Source organism: Apteryx rowi, unplaced genomic scaffold (assembly GCF_003343035.1).
Source record: "Apteryx rowi isolate R43461 unplaced genomic scaffold, aptRow1 scaffold_822, whole genome shotgun sequence".
NCBI classification, from domain to species: domain Eukaryota; kingdom Metazoa; phylum Chordata; class Aves; order Apterygiformes; family Apterygidae; genus Apteryx; species Apteryx rowi.
Genome location: NW_020451119.1, coordinates 193,869 through 213,241, shown reverse-complemented (window position 1 = coordinate 213,241; position 19,373 = coordinate 193,869). Strand labels below are relative to the sequence as shown.

At 36.4% G+C, this 19,373-nt stretch overlaps 1 protein-coding gene across 3 annotated transcripts in view; it reads right to left on the bottom strand.

Annotated features, from left to right (window-relative positions):
- Nucleotides 1-19,373, bottom strand: part of ASCC3 (activating signal cointegrator 1 complex subunit 3) — a 215,357-nt gene that overhangs the window by 14,200 nt on the left and 181,784 nt on the right. Inside the window, exon 30 of one of the 3 annotated variants that reach the window (XM_026089597.1) lies at nt 8,161-8,385. In XM_026089597.1, the coding sequence (XP_025945382.1) occupies nt 8,161-8,385 (225 nt within the window). Of the gene's footprint in view, nt 1-8,160; nt 8,386-11,739; nt 11,778-15,728; nt 16,852-19,373 lie in introns of those variants that run through there. The other 2 variants (XM_026089600.1, XM_026089598.1) reach the window with 2 other exon arrangements.

Sequence of the window (19,373 nt, the reverse complement as noted above, 5' to 3'; positions counted from 1 at the left end):
GACCTGAAAGTGTATGTAAAATAAATCCGACGCATTCTCAGCCAGACAACTATAACTCTTGCTCTTCAGTCATGTTTTGAGGAAGGAAACAGATATTTAAAAGAAATAAACTGTAAGACTAAAATACTTTAATCATTTGGCTATTGCACGGTCGTATCAAAAAGCAGAGTTAAGGCTGGTTGTTTTTTATACCTATTTGTGTACCTGACTATATTGTGTGTATAATATTTCAATATCAAATAATCAAAACATTCCCACCCTCACTCTTAGCTGCACCCTAATGCAAGTTCTGTTGTCTAGGACTAGACTTCAGTCACATATATGAGTTTAGATCCACAGATCTATTAAAATCATTAGAACTGGTCCTAATTACAGCTGTTTAGGGCCACATCGGGGTTTACATGACATGTATTTATAGAYAATAATATGCAAAAATGTTCCCATTTTACCAATTTTCCTGAAAACTATTGATACAGAATAATGATAAATCTTTTTTGCACATGCTTCAAACCTAGGAGACATGCCAATATGTAATATTCTATTATGATCCACATGTGACTTGAGATCATACTAATATGAGTAAAATATTTTTCCAGATGTTAAAGCATGCCATGTACTACAAGTTTCACGTTTTTATATAAATCATGATTACGATGCTTCAATTATATACTCCAGAAACAACAACTCTAACTTTAAACGTTGGAATTTATTTGAAGAAGGCTTAAAGAGGGTCTCAGGGTCACTACCTTTTGCATGTTATATATTGGTAGAACAGGTATCTACACAACATTGGCACTTCAGAGATCTAGGCCAAATTTACTTTTTAGAAAAGTATTCATTTTTTTGAGGGAGGGGAAGGACTTCTTTCAAATGAATTAAATCAGAATCATACAGCTGAGTAGTTTCAACCTACGGAAGAAAAAAAACCCCCTATAATTTATCAGAGATACAGTGACTAAAATGTAATTAATCCTATTTGTTGCAGAAGGCAGGAGGCACTCCTCTTACACTGTACTCTGCATCCCTCTCCCTTCGCTTCTTTACCAGCATTCTCAGTTCCCGCTTCCATACGCCTTGCTACTCACTACCAGACACCACTACTTCCTTCCCCCATCCCCACAAAGGTCTCACAGATAAATGCAAATTACGACCTTCCTCGCTGCTTTGTACGATTCCTATCCCTGCACTCATCCTTCAGCCGCCATAGTAACACTATTAGTGTGAGCAGAACCAGGGAAAGGACAAATCACTTACTGTCTACATTTACTGGAGTGCAACCCGTGGGCTCTTACTGATTTTTTTTTAATAGTATTACAGAGATAAAAGCAGCTAGGGAACATGATATTAACAATATAAACATAACAGGATATAACCCAACACGTTCAGAACTTGTTGAGTCCCAATATCCAGTTTATTTTCAAATTGTTGTTAATTTATAAACTATTTATTCTATACTATGCTAATGAACTGCAAATACAATAAAAATTTTTTTGATATGATTCTCCTGGCAACAAATCATAGCTTCCTCAACATAAACAAGGTCTTAAAGACAGTATTTCTTCCTGCTCCAAGTCTTACACAGATCTACCAAATCCAGCAAAAATATACAGTGCCCGTCTCRTGATAAATCTGCCCCTTTTAAAGGGTAAAGTCAGTTTCAAAGGAGTAATATAGTATTTTGTCAATAATTAAAATTTTTTGAGTGCATTCACAAGAATCCTTTTCAACAGCAACAGTTATTCTCAGTAACTTTCTCCTGAACTTTTAGCCTCATAAGGTTAGCATTCAGGAAGCTCAGCTGCTGTCTAACAAACTTAATTAATCAAAAAGTCATTTCCGAGCTGTAACTATGAGTAAAAGTGCTTCAAGTGTGCTAGCAAGCCTACAAGTTAATCAAAATGCTAATGCAGTACAAATTAAAGTTGTGATTAACATTTCACAGTAGCTGCTTAAGTGAATTGATCACACAAATGGGTTAAGCATTACTCATTTCCTCCAGCCCCAACTGGGAAAAGGTTTGTCATAGATGGGGGAGGGATTATATATAAGCAGCACCAAATCATCATTAAACTGTCACCAAGATGCTTCCATACAACAGTTTACAAATTATCCATAGCGAGCCAAAACCCCAGCACCACTGCCACAAAGGTAACCCCTCCCAAATACCTATAAAACAAAAGCCGCAGCAAGTAATTCCACACCAGCACTTCTGACATCCAGGTACTTTCATGCCAAAGCTATGCAATGCTATTTATTATTTATAAATGRGCATTACTGTCCAGTATATGCGCTGTGAGAAGTTTTTTGATTATTCTATGATTTCCACACTCCTGATCTGGTATAATAGCAATCCAAACACAAAAGCAACCAGTAGTTAARTAAAATCATGCTATCACTGGATTACTACCACATACACAAAGACTATGAGTAGTAGCAAGAGAGATATGGCCTCTGCTCTTCATTTTCAGTTCTACATTCTGAAGTTGATTTGATTTTCTTCCTCTTTCTCACTAAATCTCCCCATTTAGTTAAAGATGTAAATGCACCTACTAAAACAAAGCAATTATTTCTTTCCCTACGCACTCCTGCACAGGTCTTACATACACAACTTTAACATATGTCATTTCTGTAACTCCATTTTCCAGCAAGTAATTCACATACCTGCAATAACAAATGACAATGCATGAACTCCAAACACACTTAGGATCTTTAACAACTTCTCCATTTTCTCATAGGTAGGAAAACAACTGATCCCAGGGATACGGTTCCAAATGTGAACAGCTGTGGTGGCTCTTATGAAGGGAGGAGGTTTAGGGAAGTTTAGGGAATTTCAAAGCTGGGGGACTTCTCTTTCCTACACATGTGGAACTGCAGTTCCCACATCTCTGCTGTTGGCAACTGTGCTGATATGGCAGGGAAGTATCTTTCGCCTGAGGAGCAGTACATACAGCTCCCACTATCAGTCAGAACAGCCTGCAATTTAACAGAATAGCATTTCACATATAAGCTAGTTTTTAAAAGACAGCTGAATTGGGCAGAATATTTGTGCAATATTTGAAGACTCTAAACATGTACAACAAAGATGATTCTAATGATCAGAATTGTAGCAAAAGCTGCAATTTAAATGATCAGAAACAACTTATTTAAGCTACTTTAGAATGTGCTGCTATGCACATCATTGTCCAGTCACTGTTTAACCCAAAGGCAAACCCAAACYGCTTTTTATTTCATATCAAGGTTAGATTCCCTGGAGGGATAACAAGATCAGGAAAGTCAGGGCATTACAGTGACAGAATTACAAGGTCCTCATTTCAGGCATGTGCACATTTCTCATGCAAACTATACTTTATTATGCCATACCGAACCTGACTTCCCGTCCGTCTTCTCTCAATGCACAGGTACCCTACTGAGATGTATTTAACACATCCATAGGTAAACACTCCTCAAAGGTTAAGGCTGAGCTCCATGGCAGTTCTGCTCCTGGCAATATTAAAATATTTTATCAACGATTATACTACAAGTGGATGCTTGCAGCCAATCCCAATGCAAAGCCAGYGACTGTCACATTATTTCACAGAAGACGCTGCCCTGCTGAATCTGAGACTGATGGTATTACTACCTCAATTATCCATTTCAATTAATGCAAATATAGGAGATAGTCTCAGAACAGCAGAATAAGAGCTGATCACTGAACACACAGTCACAAAATATAAGGCTTGACAAAAGAGGTAAGAAGATTAGATTTAGTCTGATTCACATATTCCCAAATCAGAGAGAGGAAAAAGATGGGGTATTGTCTTTACAATAATAATTTTATTCTGTAAAAATATTAGACAAATCATTTCATTAAAATTTTTCTTCTACTTTGATGGTCTTCTGCAAGAAATGCAGAAATGTTTGCAACTGAGCAACTGCAGGCGTGCTCAGCACCTCTGACACCTCTGCCTTTTCTCATAAAAGAAAGCGCAGAGGGCTAGGCTTGAAGAGAGTATACAGGGCCTAATGTAACTGTAGTAAAGGCAACAGAGGTAAAAAAAAATTAGATGATTTGTCCAAGATCAATTTGGAGGTCATGAGAGATTTTTTGAGCCACAGGGACTTTCTGTACTTTAACTGTGAGATCCTGTCAGTGATAACATCCTCGTTAGTTTTTGACTCGAGCTTTTCAATGTAGAGCAGAGACATTCCTGCAGTTTGATCAGTGCCTCTGTGGCCATTAATTACAAAGATGGGCGTGGGAGCAGAAAGGCATTCACCTTCTAGAAGGTTACCTATTGCTATTCCCTGTATTTTTGCAGTAAAAGGGAGAGAATTCTATATTTTATCTTTGGTAAATAGATGTTAAATCTTATCTTGCTATAACTAACAAATCCTAATTATGGGAAAGCTGTAATAAAATATATTTTTCCATTTTCTATGATAACAATTATATACGTCCACTGAGCCTCCACTAAGACTGCTAAAACTCTGCTAATGATGTGTAAAATGTGTCAATCTGCTTTTAGCCTTTTACAGGTAACTGACATCACAGCTTATGACTTGAATCTTTCATCATGATTATATATCAGCAAAATTCTAACATAAAAGCAAAACTTCTGAGAAATCTTAGGAAAAGTAATTTAAGAATGGTTGCCCAACTTTCTTATTAGAAGAGAGTGGAACCTTACTACTGGCACATAAAAGGATATAAAGGAAACTGGTTGGAAAGTCTCTGCTGTTGCTTTCATAGAAGGAGACTTCAGTAACATGAACGTTATGTTTTTAAAAGTGCATCAGAATTGACTACACAAAAGAAGCTGATGGTTTCTTATGGATTTTACCACCACCAACAAAAAAGGGTCAAGAATTACAATGTATAAGATATACAGTAATGTTTAAATGACCCCATTAAAAGAATTCTGCCCTAAAAAGGAAAAGGAAGATGCAAAGGATTCCTACATAGGGAATCTCATATAACAAACTTAAAATTTTAAAAAAGTCTATTTTTTTAGACTATAATTCTTTTTTTATCCAATTACAGTGACCTTGTTTCAGAACTTCATGTATATGCTGAGAAGGAGACCAATACGTTATAAAAGACAGTATTTTATGAATATTTTCCCTGGAAAAATCCTGACATTCATCTCACAGTTATGCACAAAACGTAGGTGTATGGCATAAATGGATGTATGTAATGGAGGCCTTGGCAGCAACACTCCAATAAATGTCATGTTAAGTTTTGCACTTAAATTGCAATAGAAGCTTATACAGGACATAAAATGGAACCAATTTAGTAAATATATCTCCAAATCTGGATAAAAACACAGAAAATGTGAAAATCCTGAATAACTGCTGCAAACAAAACAACCTAATTGAATTTTGCCAATTTTGGCTGATGAATTTCCTCACATCTGTCAGCTACTGATGCTGTTAACGCAGTTTACTGACTGACCACTAACACTATTCAGCCCAAAGCCACGAGGGAAGAAAGAGGCAAAGAAGGAGTAGGAGGAATTATAGAATGGAGGTGTGGGATGTGAAAGGAAATAGGGCAGAGTAGGCTGATTTAGGTGAAAGCCAGGACAGAAGAGAGTGGAGACGTCTGGGGGCCTGCAGTGGAAAAGGGCTTATTTCCATAGAGTGGCCTGAGATGGCAAATCTGCAGCTCTGCAGGAGGCCTGGGATGGAGGCCCTCTCCATGCATTGAGATATAATCACTTGTAAGCCCTTTGACAGAGGGTTTCCTGGCTTCTTGGACCAGAAAAGCAGTGCTGGTGGGGAAAGGCTGTCATTCACATACCCACCAGCAAAAATAACAGTTGATGTTTGGGTCACGGTTTGAAGGCTAGCCATACAACCTTAACAGGTAAAGTACTTTGCAAGTACTTTCAAYCCAACTCAAAAAACAATTCTGTCTCACTGCTGATTTTTACTTGTGGGGGGTGTGCGAGCGTGTGTTCACGCACACAGCATCACCCACCAAACATGTTTATCAATGGATCCTTCTATGGTTCAGTTCCTTTTCTCACAACTAACATCTTTTTTTTTCCACCTCTGTTGACGCAGAGTTCATCAGCAGGTCAGTGCTAAGGAAAAAGGTAACAACCAGTGTTGAAAGTGTAACCCTGCCTATTGCTTAGATTCTAGGAACTTTAACCTCAGTTTGGAAAGCGTGACTAATAAGATGGAACAAATATTCTCCCAAGAGATGTAAACCATGCGCCAACTTCAAAATACAGAAATGCTTGCATGTTTTTCTTTTTCTTTAAAAAGAGGAACTTTTTTTTTTTTAAGATGACTGTATAAACAATACTATTTAGTAGATAACAAAAGGTACCAGTGCCAAGGCATTGTATGGAATGATAATTCTTCTGAGCTTGATTTCAGTTTAAAAGAACTGTTGAGTGTTTTAGAGTTGGGATTTTTTTGAGTGATTATGGTCTCTGAAATACATATTAGATAGTAACAGGATTAAAAAATAGTAGTATAGCAGGATAAAAATTGAGCAAAATAATTATTGAAAAAAATCTTTAATTTACAATGTTTTTTGAATATGTACTTAACCCCCCACCCCGAAATGCTGGCTCCACAGACATTTAGATGAACTTGAACTATGTGATTTATTTGAAATCAAAGTGAATTTTCTTACTTGACCAAATGATATTGCTGTCTGTTAACAATTAAAGTAAAATAATAGTAATAAAAATTTCATATATTCAAACTTTCAGCACCATGATTTTATTGATTTGAAATATAGGGAGTAGAATTGCATTTAAGCACTGCTGGTTGCCAAATTTCATACCGTAGCAGTAAAATCTGTGGTATGATTTGCTTGTTATTCTGCTTTTCTCAAATTTAGTTTGACCTTGTTCAATATTAGTATTATAAGCTAGAGATTTTTGCTAGTGTAAGGGTTAGACCTGCCCAAATGCCAGGACACTGAATTGACAATGGCATTTCCTCTGTCTATTTAGAGCATTATTACTGGTTATTAATSGGTTACTACCAGTTAATAATGAGATCTCTCTCACAGACTGTTTTTACAGACTGGTAGGCTTGACACAGACTGACGTTTGTAGAATGATGTTTGTAGCACCTGTKTTACCATACTGCCAATAAGCTTCAAACAAGATCAGATTTTGGTAGATGATCTCCATACAAATGGTACGTCGAACAATGAGGATACTAAAATTTGAACAAACAAAAACTGTATGAGGAAAGAATTACTGTCCCTGTATTACAGTTATGGAACAGAGGAAGATAAAAAATACTTTGTTAAAGGCTGCCCAATCTTCAAGAGCCTGTGAGCGAATCCTTGTCCAGTTCTGCTAAAGAACTCTTAAAGAACTAAGAGGAGCTCTTGCTCCTCTCTGGCAGTCTCCAGGAGGCACTCTGCTCTCTGCATCAGCTAGAGCTCACCTTCCTTCCCGCTGGAACTGTAATTGTGCTTTTCAGACATTGCAGCACTCTATTCCAAACTTAAATTGCTGTTATAAAATTCTTTTGAGGCACGCAGCTATGCATGTGATTGCTTGTTACTGGTGCTCTCCATGGTCAGTTTAGTTTCTGTGGGTTGTGATTTCTGTACAACCGTAAAAGTCACAAGTCTCCAGATTGTATTTAAAATCTCTGTTTCAAGTGTGCTCTTTGACTCTGTGATAATTGGGAAATAGAAGACATGTCTTTTCACTCAAGATAGAGAAGAACCCAATATCTCATCCCAAATTACATTTCAACATGTTTTATTTATGCTTGGCATTGACTAGAACACTTTTGGGTGCTATAAAAATAAATGTACTCACGGGAAACAGGTTCTTGGGGGTCAGCATGACAATTTCTGGGGAACAACTCTATGCAGGAATGAGTTATGCACAACATTTCATGATACAGCAGCACAAAGTTGTTGCACATGAAAGAAGAGGTGAGCCCGATGGCAACAGATGCCTCCAGTCACTACCAGAATCTTTTACCGTAAGTTTGTTTACCTTCAGTTTTGTAAGGCGAGCATCTTTGTGGGCACCTAGCTCCTCCCTAAACAAACTGGTATTCTACTGTGTGGCACCAGTCCTCCACAAGACGTTGCAACAAATTTTCAGATTTTTTCTATATTCAAAATATTACAACATACTAATGCTACACAGTAAAACAACAGAGGTTAAATATTGGAATACATTACTGTACCTGACATATTCTAATTGCTTGGTCCAACACTGTCTTTGTATCAGTGGCATAATCTGGACAAGGCAGCTTGGCATGACTGAAGTGGGCTTGCAGCAGCAGATGTGTTTTTGTGTGTGAACTGTCAAATGAATGAGGACTGACTTCAATTGGAAGATGTTTTGCCAGTTCACTGTTCATCTGATCTTCATTGTGTCTCACGGGCAGATCTGTGTACTCCTCAGCATTCTTTAAAAAAAAAGAAGTATAAAATGTATTTAAGTATTGTAGTTAGCTTCAGAATAATTATTATTTCTTTCTGAGACATTAAGAGTATATGCATTTAATTTACTACAGTTAGATTTCATTACTAAAATAGCAGCATTTCTACTAATGTTTAGAAAGCTTACTCATTTATCAAAATCATATGTTTGTGGGAAAACATTAGCTAGTAAAACATTCAAAAATATTTAAACAATTACAGGGTTTAACCTTTTTTGTATATCTGATTTTAATATTAGAGAAGAAGAAAACATAAGTACTGAAATAAATACATTCATTGGCTGGATACAGTATTCGAGATGACCTTCTACAGATACCCTACTTAATTGGCTCACAAAAACATAATAAAGTTAGCTAYAAAGAAGTCAGTAATTCACATTTTACTTTTTCAGAGTTTCTGCTTTTCTTTTTGTATTTAAAGCACAGTGGGTTTGAAATACCTCTAGCAAGGTTCTTTTAAAATGTGTTTTCAATATTTTGAGCAGTTTAAGCAAGATGATCAGCAATTGCGGCAAACTGCAAGATTGTAACTAGGTGCTGAAAACTATCCTCTGTGCTCCAGCGTGGGATTAATACTATTTATGCCCAAACGATAGATTTCTAAGAACTTTCTCGCTGTTGCAGAAAGGAGCTGCACACCAACAGGTAATCTAAATGTGGATATCACCAACAACATACTTGGGAAGTTGCTGAGAGGAACAAGGATGACTCTTCTAGCAGCCAGAGCAGAGATGTTCAATCTCCTGCCACAGAAATCAACTGTTTCTGAAAGAAACAGAATTCAACAGAAGCACCCTAAGAACTATAATTTGGACTGCATAGAATCGACTCATTCCGTGACTTAGAACTGGGGATTTTTTCCTCCACAAAATCACCTTTTTCTTGTTTGGAACGAGAATGATTTTTCTAATGTATAAAGCTTGTGAGTATAGAACGAGTTTTACAATATCTGATATCTTTTTCATCTGTAATTTAAGAGAGTGTATTTCTTTTATCATAAAATRAAAAAGCATTTGGGTAACCTTCCAAACTATGGGTTTGGCAAAGAGATCATCAAATTAAAATATTCAGAGTTTTATATTCCCCTTGAACTACAGATTCGGTATTATGGGTTTTAGTCTTCAATCTCCAATCRGACTTCCTGCAAATCCATATTAATTAAATATTCACAATTTTAGAACTATTTTAGAACACCTAATACAGCTACCTAATTGAACTGCAAAGTCCTGTATCCACTGATTAATGTCCTATCACTTAAAGCTTTTTTGACAATTCCTGGAAAAAGTTACGTAGTTGGTTTTTGCTCCCTTAAAAACCAACAGCACAAACATAGTCTTTAATGGCACAATGGAACTACACCTAAATTGTGATGTAAATGTAAAAGGAAAGATAGATCCTAGACAATTTAAGATTTGGAAAGAAAGTCAGTATGTCATTAATTTATTTCATATCCTTACAGCAGATTAAAAGTGAAGACTGACTCAAGACAACTGCTGCTTAATCCTGATGTCTCTGCTAGATCTCTTGTGAAAACTGTGGTCATTTATTCTCTGAACTTAAGGTCACAATCTTGTTAAGCCCTATAGAAAGCTGCATGTTTGCTTCACTCTTTTTATTTAACTGGCATCTCCTTCAAAGATATTTTAAAGAATATTTACCAAGGAGATTTTTTACTTAGTTTTGCTTTTCAGTTTAAAATAGCAGAAAGGAGAAGGATCAGCCAAGTGACTCCAGACCAGTTGGTACTCCTGAAAATACTCTTTCACTAATTCTTCCCCAGCACATGTTTTATTTACCTCCAAAACATTCCTCTTATTTTAAACAACTTGCCTACTTAATTTCCTGTTTGTGATCATTGACTGTAAGTAAGTGAGGTTCATTTTCTTATCTGCATCATGTAGGTAATTAAAGGAAATTGAGAATGGGTAGTGAAGCTTTTATACAACTGAGAATGAAGCTGAATGGAGGGCACCAAGGTCAGCAGAGTCCATTATATTTTTATGTGAGAGGCCAGTACGTCTGCCCTGTCCTTGTTTGCTTAGTGTAGGCTGGACAGACTACTAACTGCAAATCTGTTTCTCTGATTTGCCCAGCTGTCCTTGAATAAAGACATCTTCCATTGCAAAATGTTAAATGACAGTGATTGACAACTCTGTGATGAACTCTGCTTGTAACCCCCTGCTACTRTTTTCAGATTGCACATGAAAAGACAGAATAAAGAAACATCCTTTGTAATCACCTCAAATAGGCCCTGCTGTTCACTCAATATTTTTTCATTTTAGTTTTCTTTTTCATTATAAATCTCAATCTGCTCTGCAAAGGCTATAGATTCAACTATCCCATGAAATATATAATATATATTATTTTACTGCATTGTATCCGAATACTCTTTTTACTTCCATGGGTGAGGAAACATATCGAATTTCGTATCAATCATTAATCTTCATTCTAAAGTCAAGAAACTTAATACAAACTTTATAGTTAAACCACAGAGCGCTGCTGTGCATTTCTTCCTTTCCCTTTTTTTTCTGTTAAGTTAAATCAGGACTATTGTAGCCCATGTACTAATAATATGTTTATAAGCACTTACTGAGTTAAACATAACTTGTTATTGGATACCAGGAGATAAGGTGGAATTTTAGTTATTGGCTCTGCAGTCAGGTATTTGGCAGTCCTGTCACATCTCTCTCATCTCTATGGGACTGTGATGGACTTTCCCAATAATGTCTTCTTTTGAGCATTAGAGACTGCTGCATCATTTCTAGGGTATACGAATCCTCTCAAACCTACATTTCATCCCTTATGCAATGCAGGGTCATATAGGAGACTGTAACTTGCTTTGCCAGAGAGAAAAGTCACACACAGACTTACATAAATTGGATAGTTACATTTTACAAGGCCAAAGGGCTATTCTGATAATTGAATTCTGTTTCCTGCATAACACCGGCCACAGAATCATCTTAGAGCTCGCTCTGGATCATGCAGCATCGTGTTCCAAATATGCAGTTTATCGTCACCCTTTATTTGAATTGTTCTGAAAGTGAACAACTCATCCCATTAAAAAAATATATATTTTGCTGATTGTTCTTTTTCTGTCTCAGCTTCCAGACATTCAGTGTTTTTATACCTTTGTGGAGACTGAAGAGTCTATTCTTAAATTGCTGTTCCCTTGTTTGTATGGGCTATTATTATACCTTAGCTTTCTCTGATGGCTACATTTAGTTCTGAATTGCTCAGGGTCTCATATTCAGCTGATTATCTGACATGATTACCTAAAAAACTGAAACAGACAATGTTTATTTGCATCCAACCTACCAAATGATCCAGATCACAATGTGCTAAGGAACTGGTCAAGCTTGCTTCAACGTTCATTTAATAAAAAAAAAAAAAAAAAAGAAAAAGTTATAGTCTCCAATCTGAGATCTGAGTCGGCGGCCATCTGCAACCAAATCATACCCTGATCCTCAGAACATCTGCAAGTAACTAACAGGCATTTGAGGAGTCAGCCTGAACTGAAATGTAAATGAGGTCTCCACCATGGCGAGTACTAAGCTCCATTGTGCCTGTAGGGTTGACAAAAAAAAAAAAAAAAAAACAAACAGATTCTCTTTCTACCCACAAAATTTACAAGTTTGGCTGAAATTGCTGATTTATAATGAAAGACAAACTTATGACTTCTGCCACATGCAAGTCTTCTGCAATGTTTTAAACCTGAAGTAACTACCTCATGTCTCCTGTACATAAGAGAGAAGAGGATACTTGTGGAGCATAGACAGAAATGGGATCCAGGTGAGCAACTAAAGTAAACTTGAATATTTTAAGTTAAGTTCAGTCATGGGAACAGTAAAACTTATAAAGTTAATGAGTTCTAGACTTTAAATAGCAGTTGATTAATTTGTAACAATGGGGGTCTAAAACAAACCAAAAATAGTTTCTCACATTCCAGAGTTGAACCAATAGTCTTTTCTTTAGTGATGCTGTATTGGAAACTACCTTTGATTTGACTGACTATGTGTATTGCGTACATCTTTGTGTTGACACAGTGAATCCCGACACACCATATTTTCAACTTAAAATAAAAAAAAAAAGGCAACATCTATTTTGCTCGCTTTCAAGTTTCTGACAGGCAGAGGAGAGAAGAAAGCATGGCAAAAGTATTCAYAGAAAATTTGACACCTAAATTAACAGTAGCTAAGCTAAAGTAATCAAAAATCAATTATTGCAGTAAGCTACTACTAAAAATAACTACCAGAATAAAAAAAAGTGAGGACTGTTTTTAATTAATATAGTAATCACATCCTCTTCACTTGAACTTTGGTTTAAATTATATAAACTTCTGGTAGTCTGAGTACATGTTAATGGACTGCAAATATCATACATTTGTACATAAACATCAAAAGGCTGCAATAAATGTAACTGATATTTTGATTTGTTGATTAGGTTTTTTTTACAGCTGTTCTGCAATTAACACTAATGATACATTATGCAGTGAATTTTATTTGTCTGCTATCAGAAGTTCAAAGGTATGCCAATGTGGAATTTATTTTTCCAAGTGGAAATGGCATTTTTCAATCTATAAATGACTGTATATACAAGTTAGAGGAACTTAAATTGATAAGCTCAGTGATAGTATTATTATATAATTAGGTTTTGACTATGGTCCCACTATACAAAGTACTACAGAATGTTTTAGTGCAACATCCTGACTTATCACTGGTACTTCCACACAGAGCTAAACACACTGAAGTCGCAGGATGGCAAACTCGAAACTAACTGCCCTCTGTAACTGCCCTCATTTGGTTAATAGCTATATTACCGTGGGGCTGAGCAGAAGTGCAAAGTTCCCTTAATATAGGCCCTGACTTCCATCCGTATAGAACAGAGTAAAGCAATAGCACGGTGAAAGAAGAGAAAGAACAAGCACAATAGCACGGATAGTTTTTGAGCAGCTAGGTAACTGGATAACAATGCCTTATAATAGATTCACAAATAAAAAAGTATTTTTTGAGGATTAACTTAACCATCTGTACTTAAAGACATTTGAAATAATTTCTGTTTTTTATATATACATATGTATGTGTGTGTATATATATATATACATATATATATTTCCACTCACATACTGAAAAAAGTCTAATTTAATTCTCTATTAAATATATTATAATAAAGATACAAAATAGCTTAACTAAAATTCCCTAATTATCCCTAACCGTCTTCCTTTGCCCATGCTCTTCCCAAGGCCCAGGCCACAGTTACAGGCAAACATTCAAAAGCTAATGACACAAGAATATATTATGGAAATTATTTAAATGAAACAACACATTCATACTGTATTTTATCATCACATTTTCAAGTGTGAGTTTGATTTACAAGGAAAGACATTAAATTTACACAGATGTGTCCTGGCAGGCAGCTGGAACTCAATCAAGCAAAGATTTACATTCAGAAAATAAGTGTGAGGAAACACCTTAAAAAAAAAAAAAAAAGACCACATGCTTAACAGCTGTTTTTCAAAGCACCTTAAGACTAAATTAGATTGAAAAATGGGATTAGAGAAGTACTTGCTAGAATTACTGCTCTGAAAATTATATCAGTGTTAGTGATTCCATTATAAACTCCTATTTTCGGGAGTTTATTGCTAGCCCATAAATGTATATTCTTTGGCCTCAGTTTTATGGGACATAATTCATGCTTCCAAAGTTTAAAATGTTTCTTTATTCTTAGATATAAAAGGTCTAGGGTGATATCCCAGTTAAAGAGAGTAATAAACATACGTTACTAGTTATAGGTGTTTTAAGAATAAACATATTTTCCAGATTCATGTTATAAACAAAAAGGAAAAAATGCTGTTTCTATCAGCTAATTGAAGCCTCTACATTATACAGTGGTACTTAGATTGGAAGCCCTCATTTAGGCAGCAAACACTAACACAAAGACCTTCCTCACTTTGTTTTACACATGTAAAGTGTGCTTTTAAGACACTGGAGAAGGGAAGTTCCACATTTTCAGGGCAGCCTGGCAGGTTTGTGTTAAGTAGGGCAGGCTAAAATTTTGTAAAGATCTTCGGCTAACATAATGCAAAGGAAGAGGAAAATATCGGCAGGCAAGATCAGCAAAATATATTTACCATGGTGCTGGAATTCACCAGAGAGACCATTGCTAAACATGCTCTTTGCCGCCATATACCACATAACATCTCTGCCCATCAACTGCCTGGGTCTGTGGCAGTGCAATCAAATTCAGTGTATGCGGGCTAAATGATGGCTTTTCCATCCCTTCCTTACACTGTCCTGGCAAGCAAGGAAGGGCAGAAACCCCTGCGCCATCCCAGCATCAAGGAGGTGGGAGCAGCAGCTCCTGGGACAGGGCTGTCACTGGCTGCGGAGAAGGGGCTCCCTTGCCGGCACGGGTGCTACCTCGAGTCTGCTTCCTCTCTCGGTTTAAGGCTCAGCAGGGGAGAGCATTGGAATTTCTATCTCATCAGGAGAAGTTGAGGAGAAAGTTGTAGAACCCATCAACATGTGATGATGTAAAAAACCAAGCCTATTATTTTTAAAAAATTCATTTATAACTAGCCTTCAGGATTTAAAATGGGCCCATTTCCATAATGGGATCTACAAACTTAGTTTGTAAGAACATACATATAATAAATTCTTAAATAAATATTAGTGATCAGAGAAATTGCATATAATTGTATTCCCAGACTTCTCATTTAAAACAAATTATCCTAAGCAAAGACTCAAAGTGCTTGATTTTTTTTTGAAGTAGCTGCATCTGATAAACACTACAAATTTTACAATTACAGACATCATAAAAAGCACAAGCTAGGGCAATGAAACAGTTGAGTGATCACTTAAAAACACCCTGAAGGGTTTAGATTTCACAAGTTCACCTCTTACTTAAAACATCCAAACTACAAACTACTGATGACATTCCTGATGACCAGAGGTCAGGAGTCTGAAAGACCTTTGCCACTGTGCACAGAGCAATAGGAGGTCAGCTATAGTAGCTACCAGTAGCAGAGAAGGACTGGGCAGATTAGAGAACTTCTAAAGTACAAAGTTAAATTACAGACCTGTGCTTCAGCAAGGAGTTGCTAAAAGAAAGAATGCAAGAATGCCAGCACGTGCGAAAAGGGGATGAGTATATGAAATAACAGTAATCTGACATTGGGAAAAAGTTTTTAGCATTTCTATGCTAACTTGAAAGTAGATTTGTCTTTTTTCTAAAGTTCCCAAAGCATATCAGAGAAGCCGAGTTTCAGAGTACTGTAAGGATACAGTAATAGAAAATATAATTGCTGTAATTGATTTACCAAAAGGTAAAAAATATACTTATAAAAGTAAGAACCATTTTATTTCAGAATCATTTCCTTTTTAAAATGCACACTTTGCTAGAACATATTAAAACACGGAATCAATTCATCATTTTCTGTAAGCCTTAAGTCTCACAATCCATATTTCATAAAGTTTCTGATCGCAGTCATAACTCAGTGCTACTTTTTTGGCCAATCCTAATAAAAAACATTCTTACAATACATTCACTATTCCCCCAAATGTGTAGGTACTTTCATAGTATTAAGTCTGTACATCTTTCTTAAAGATGGCTTTGGTTCACTTTTTTTTTTAAGTTAAATTATTGCTTATCAGTAAGCCTGTAATACTCACACAACTTAAGAAAAAATAAATGCAAAGGAAGACCAACGTAGGGCAAATATAGGAGCAAACATCTGAAACTGATATGGCATACACATTATTCACCTAAAATAAGTTACTTTGACCATAGCAAATAAATATAAATTGGATGGGATAAATTCCATTTATAAAGTGAATTATAGAGATGTGAGAGAATTATTACATTTTATCACTCGAAATGGTATATTTGAGATTTTCAGCTCTCCAAGATGCCTGATTTTTCCTATTATTTTTCATGAGAAAGCTGCACATTCTGAATGTTATAATCAGCTCATTTTTTTTCTTAATACCTAGATGGGACAGTGACCCATAACTTTCTTCCTCTGTAATCTCAGGTCATATTATGGGAAAGATTTAACAACCACTGCTTTTGGCTGTATTGAAATCTCAGCGTTAATACTGAAAAGTGCATGAAATCAATAACGTGCTAATACGCGACTAGGAAAATCTCTCTGAGCACACGTTCAAAAATCCGATTGTCATGAGAAATCTACTTCAGTTCTATTTGGACGTTTGTCCACATTTTGAAGCTGAGTTTGGCTGAATCAGCTGGCTCAGCCACTGATTGAGATGATGATAGCAATAAAAATTGCAAAAGCAGATCTTGGCTTGCAAGTGTCCCCAGGAAAGCGATCAGTTGTTTTCCATCTTCGGCTTTGATCCTCCACTGGGATCTTCCAGTGTGGAGCCCAGACCCATGGAAGAAGTTAATGGATTTCTGCATTAAGTTAATGCAACTCTGTATGGAGACAGGAATAAGAACTTCTAATTTTTAATGTGAAATGGGGCCCATACATATTGTATATGTTAATGGCAAGCTGTAAAAGCTCTGTGTGTTGAAAATCAAATTTCAGATCTGCTGACCTGTGGCAGCTCCCCTAGTGGGGAGCCACAAATGCACACTGGTGCATTTTTGTACTGGATTAAATTCCGGATCTAGACTACTATGTGATCAGAGACAAACAGGAATAAAAAGTTCACAGGCATGAATACCTGTCATCATGTGGTGAAATGACTAGCAGCCTCTGTTCAAGAGAGACTCAGGCCCAGAATAATAGAACCATATGAATTGGCAGAAATATACGGGAAACTTGGAAGGTGCCTACTTGCACGATGTCTCTTCAGCAGGCCAACGCTACCGGTCTCAGACTGAGGAGCAAAACTTTTAAATGAAAACAGTTTAATATAATAATTAAAAAACCTCACAACTGCAAGGGGAAGTGACAGCTGTTGCAAGTAAATTTAATAAATGTAGTTCCCTCCTGATAAGAACTGGCATATCTCCACTTACTTCAGTAGAACTATGTGGATTAACATTGCTTGAAAATCTGACCCAAAGTTTTGAAGAATTTGAGTTATAAGGTAATGCTGAGATAAAAGAGACTGATGATTACAAGGGGGGGGAAGAAGGGTAATCGTCAAGCAAACAGAAAAGTCAGTAAAAGGAAAACTATTTGAAGCTTATTAAACATGTATAGATAATACGTCAACAGTTTGGTGTGCTTGATTTGAGGAAGGTCTATCATTACCTCTGCTATGAATGACCAGAGTTCTGATAAAGTGAGTGACATGTCAAAAATGCCCTTGTATCGTGTTTGACCCCAACAGAACATCCCTTTACCAGAGCGGGATGTACCGTGCATTACCATGGCAGATCTAACCACTTTGGATGGCAAGTGAGAATTTTTCTTGGTGATGTTCATTGTATGAAAATTTGTGAGAACGCTGTAAACTCAGTGTTCTCACACAGACTCGTACCATGTCTTTTCTACCTGTAAATATGTATATGCATATAAAATAAATTTTAAGATCTGTATTTACCAGAAAATATAAGGAAGGATAACTGACTATTAAATGAGTTGCATATATTTTGGCTCTGCTGTAAAGTTTCAAGAACTTCCATTAAAAGACAAAGAAAACAGAGATTTTCAGTACCAGATGTCTGGGAAGATCCCATTTGGATTTGAGCTACTTAAATTTGCAATCATGTATTTATACATCTAACACAGCTTCTGTTTCCCCTAGAATCTGAAAATTAACTAGCTTTGTAGCATCTTCCTTGATCTGCCACCCGTGCCCTGAGGATTAGAGACTCCACCTGAGCTTGTTTTACAAGCATAACAGAAAAAATTAATCTCTGCTGGCAGTGATCCCACTGGGATACTGATGAATAATGATATCCCTCTCTTGCTGCCCTCTCAGTCCACTAGAAAAGCCACTCTAACCCAGCAATGTGGAAACCGCTGAAACCATTCCAGCTGTGGATTAGCAGGCAGTCAAGCATCCATCTGTTCCGTGCAAATCAAGAGAAAGCAAACACGCATTCTTATAGCTAAAGAAGTATTCACAATTAGCATCTTATATGACTGCATATAGTAAATATTAAGACAATCATATACAAAAGAAAAAATAATCTATTATCTGCACCTCATGTTGTTTACATTTGCTTGCTGCCTTAAGCAAATGATAAAACAGTCTGAACTCATCTCATTAACCTGCAGTGTGTAGTGCATTCAAGGATTTAAGATATTTAAGATTAAATTTCTTAATATTGTGTGCAGTTGTACCTAAAAATATTTTGTAAATATACATGCATATACTAAATAAATATAAGCAAATACGGTGGCATGCCCTCACCTTGTCAAGACAAGGATTTAGGAGACCAGTTGTGAGAGGAAATTTAGTTATTTTCTCACCCTCTAAGGTGTGAGGGACAGACTTGAGATATTTTTTCTTTATGAAAACTAGTAGTTGAATACTCTTTGCTGCTTTCCTAAGCTTTTCCACTGGAAGAAAGATGGAAAGAGAGTGGGAAGCTGGGATGCAGGCAACCCCAGTCAGATAGGTGGAAACTGATTTGACTCTTCCATGGTAAATAGGGGAATGCCCTGCTATAATTTAAGGAAGGCTGTATTTGAGTACCATACCAGGTAAAATTACTTATAAATGTGCATAATTTCATAGTTTTCCTCATGGAACAATTCCAATATTTAGTCTGAGGTCTGGCCCACATTCTTTAATTTCTGTGTAATTAAAAGAGATTAATGGTGGAGGAGATTTAGGGAGTCCACCTCTATTCATCTGAAATGGTCAACCCATTTGAGAAAAGATCACATTCCGTACTTTGTCAGTGTTGTTAGGATAGTAACAGTACATCAGATTGGGAAACAGTAATGCCTATATAATATTTTTTTTTACTCCAGCACAGAAGTATTCATCTTCTGGTCAGAAGAGCTCCAGAGCTGAAGAAAATCTGCAACT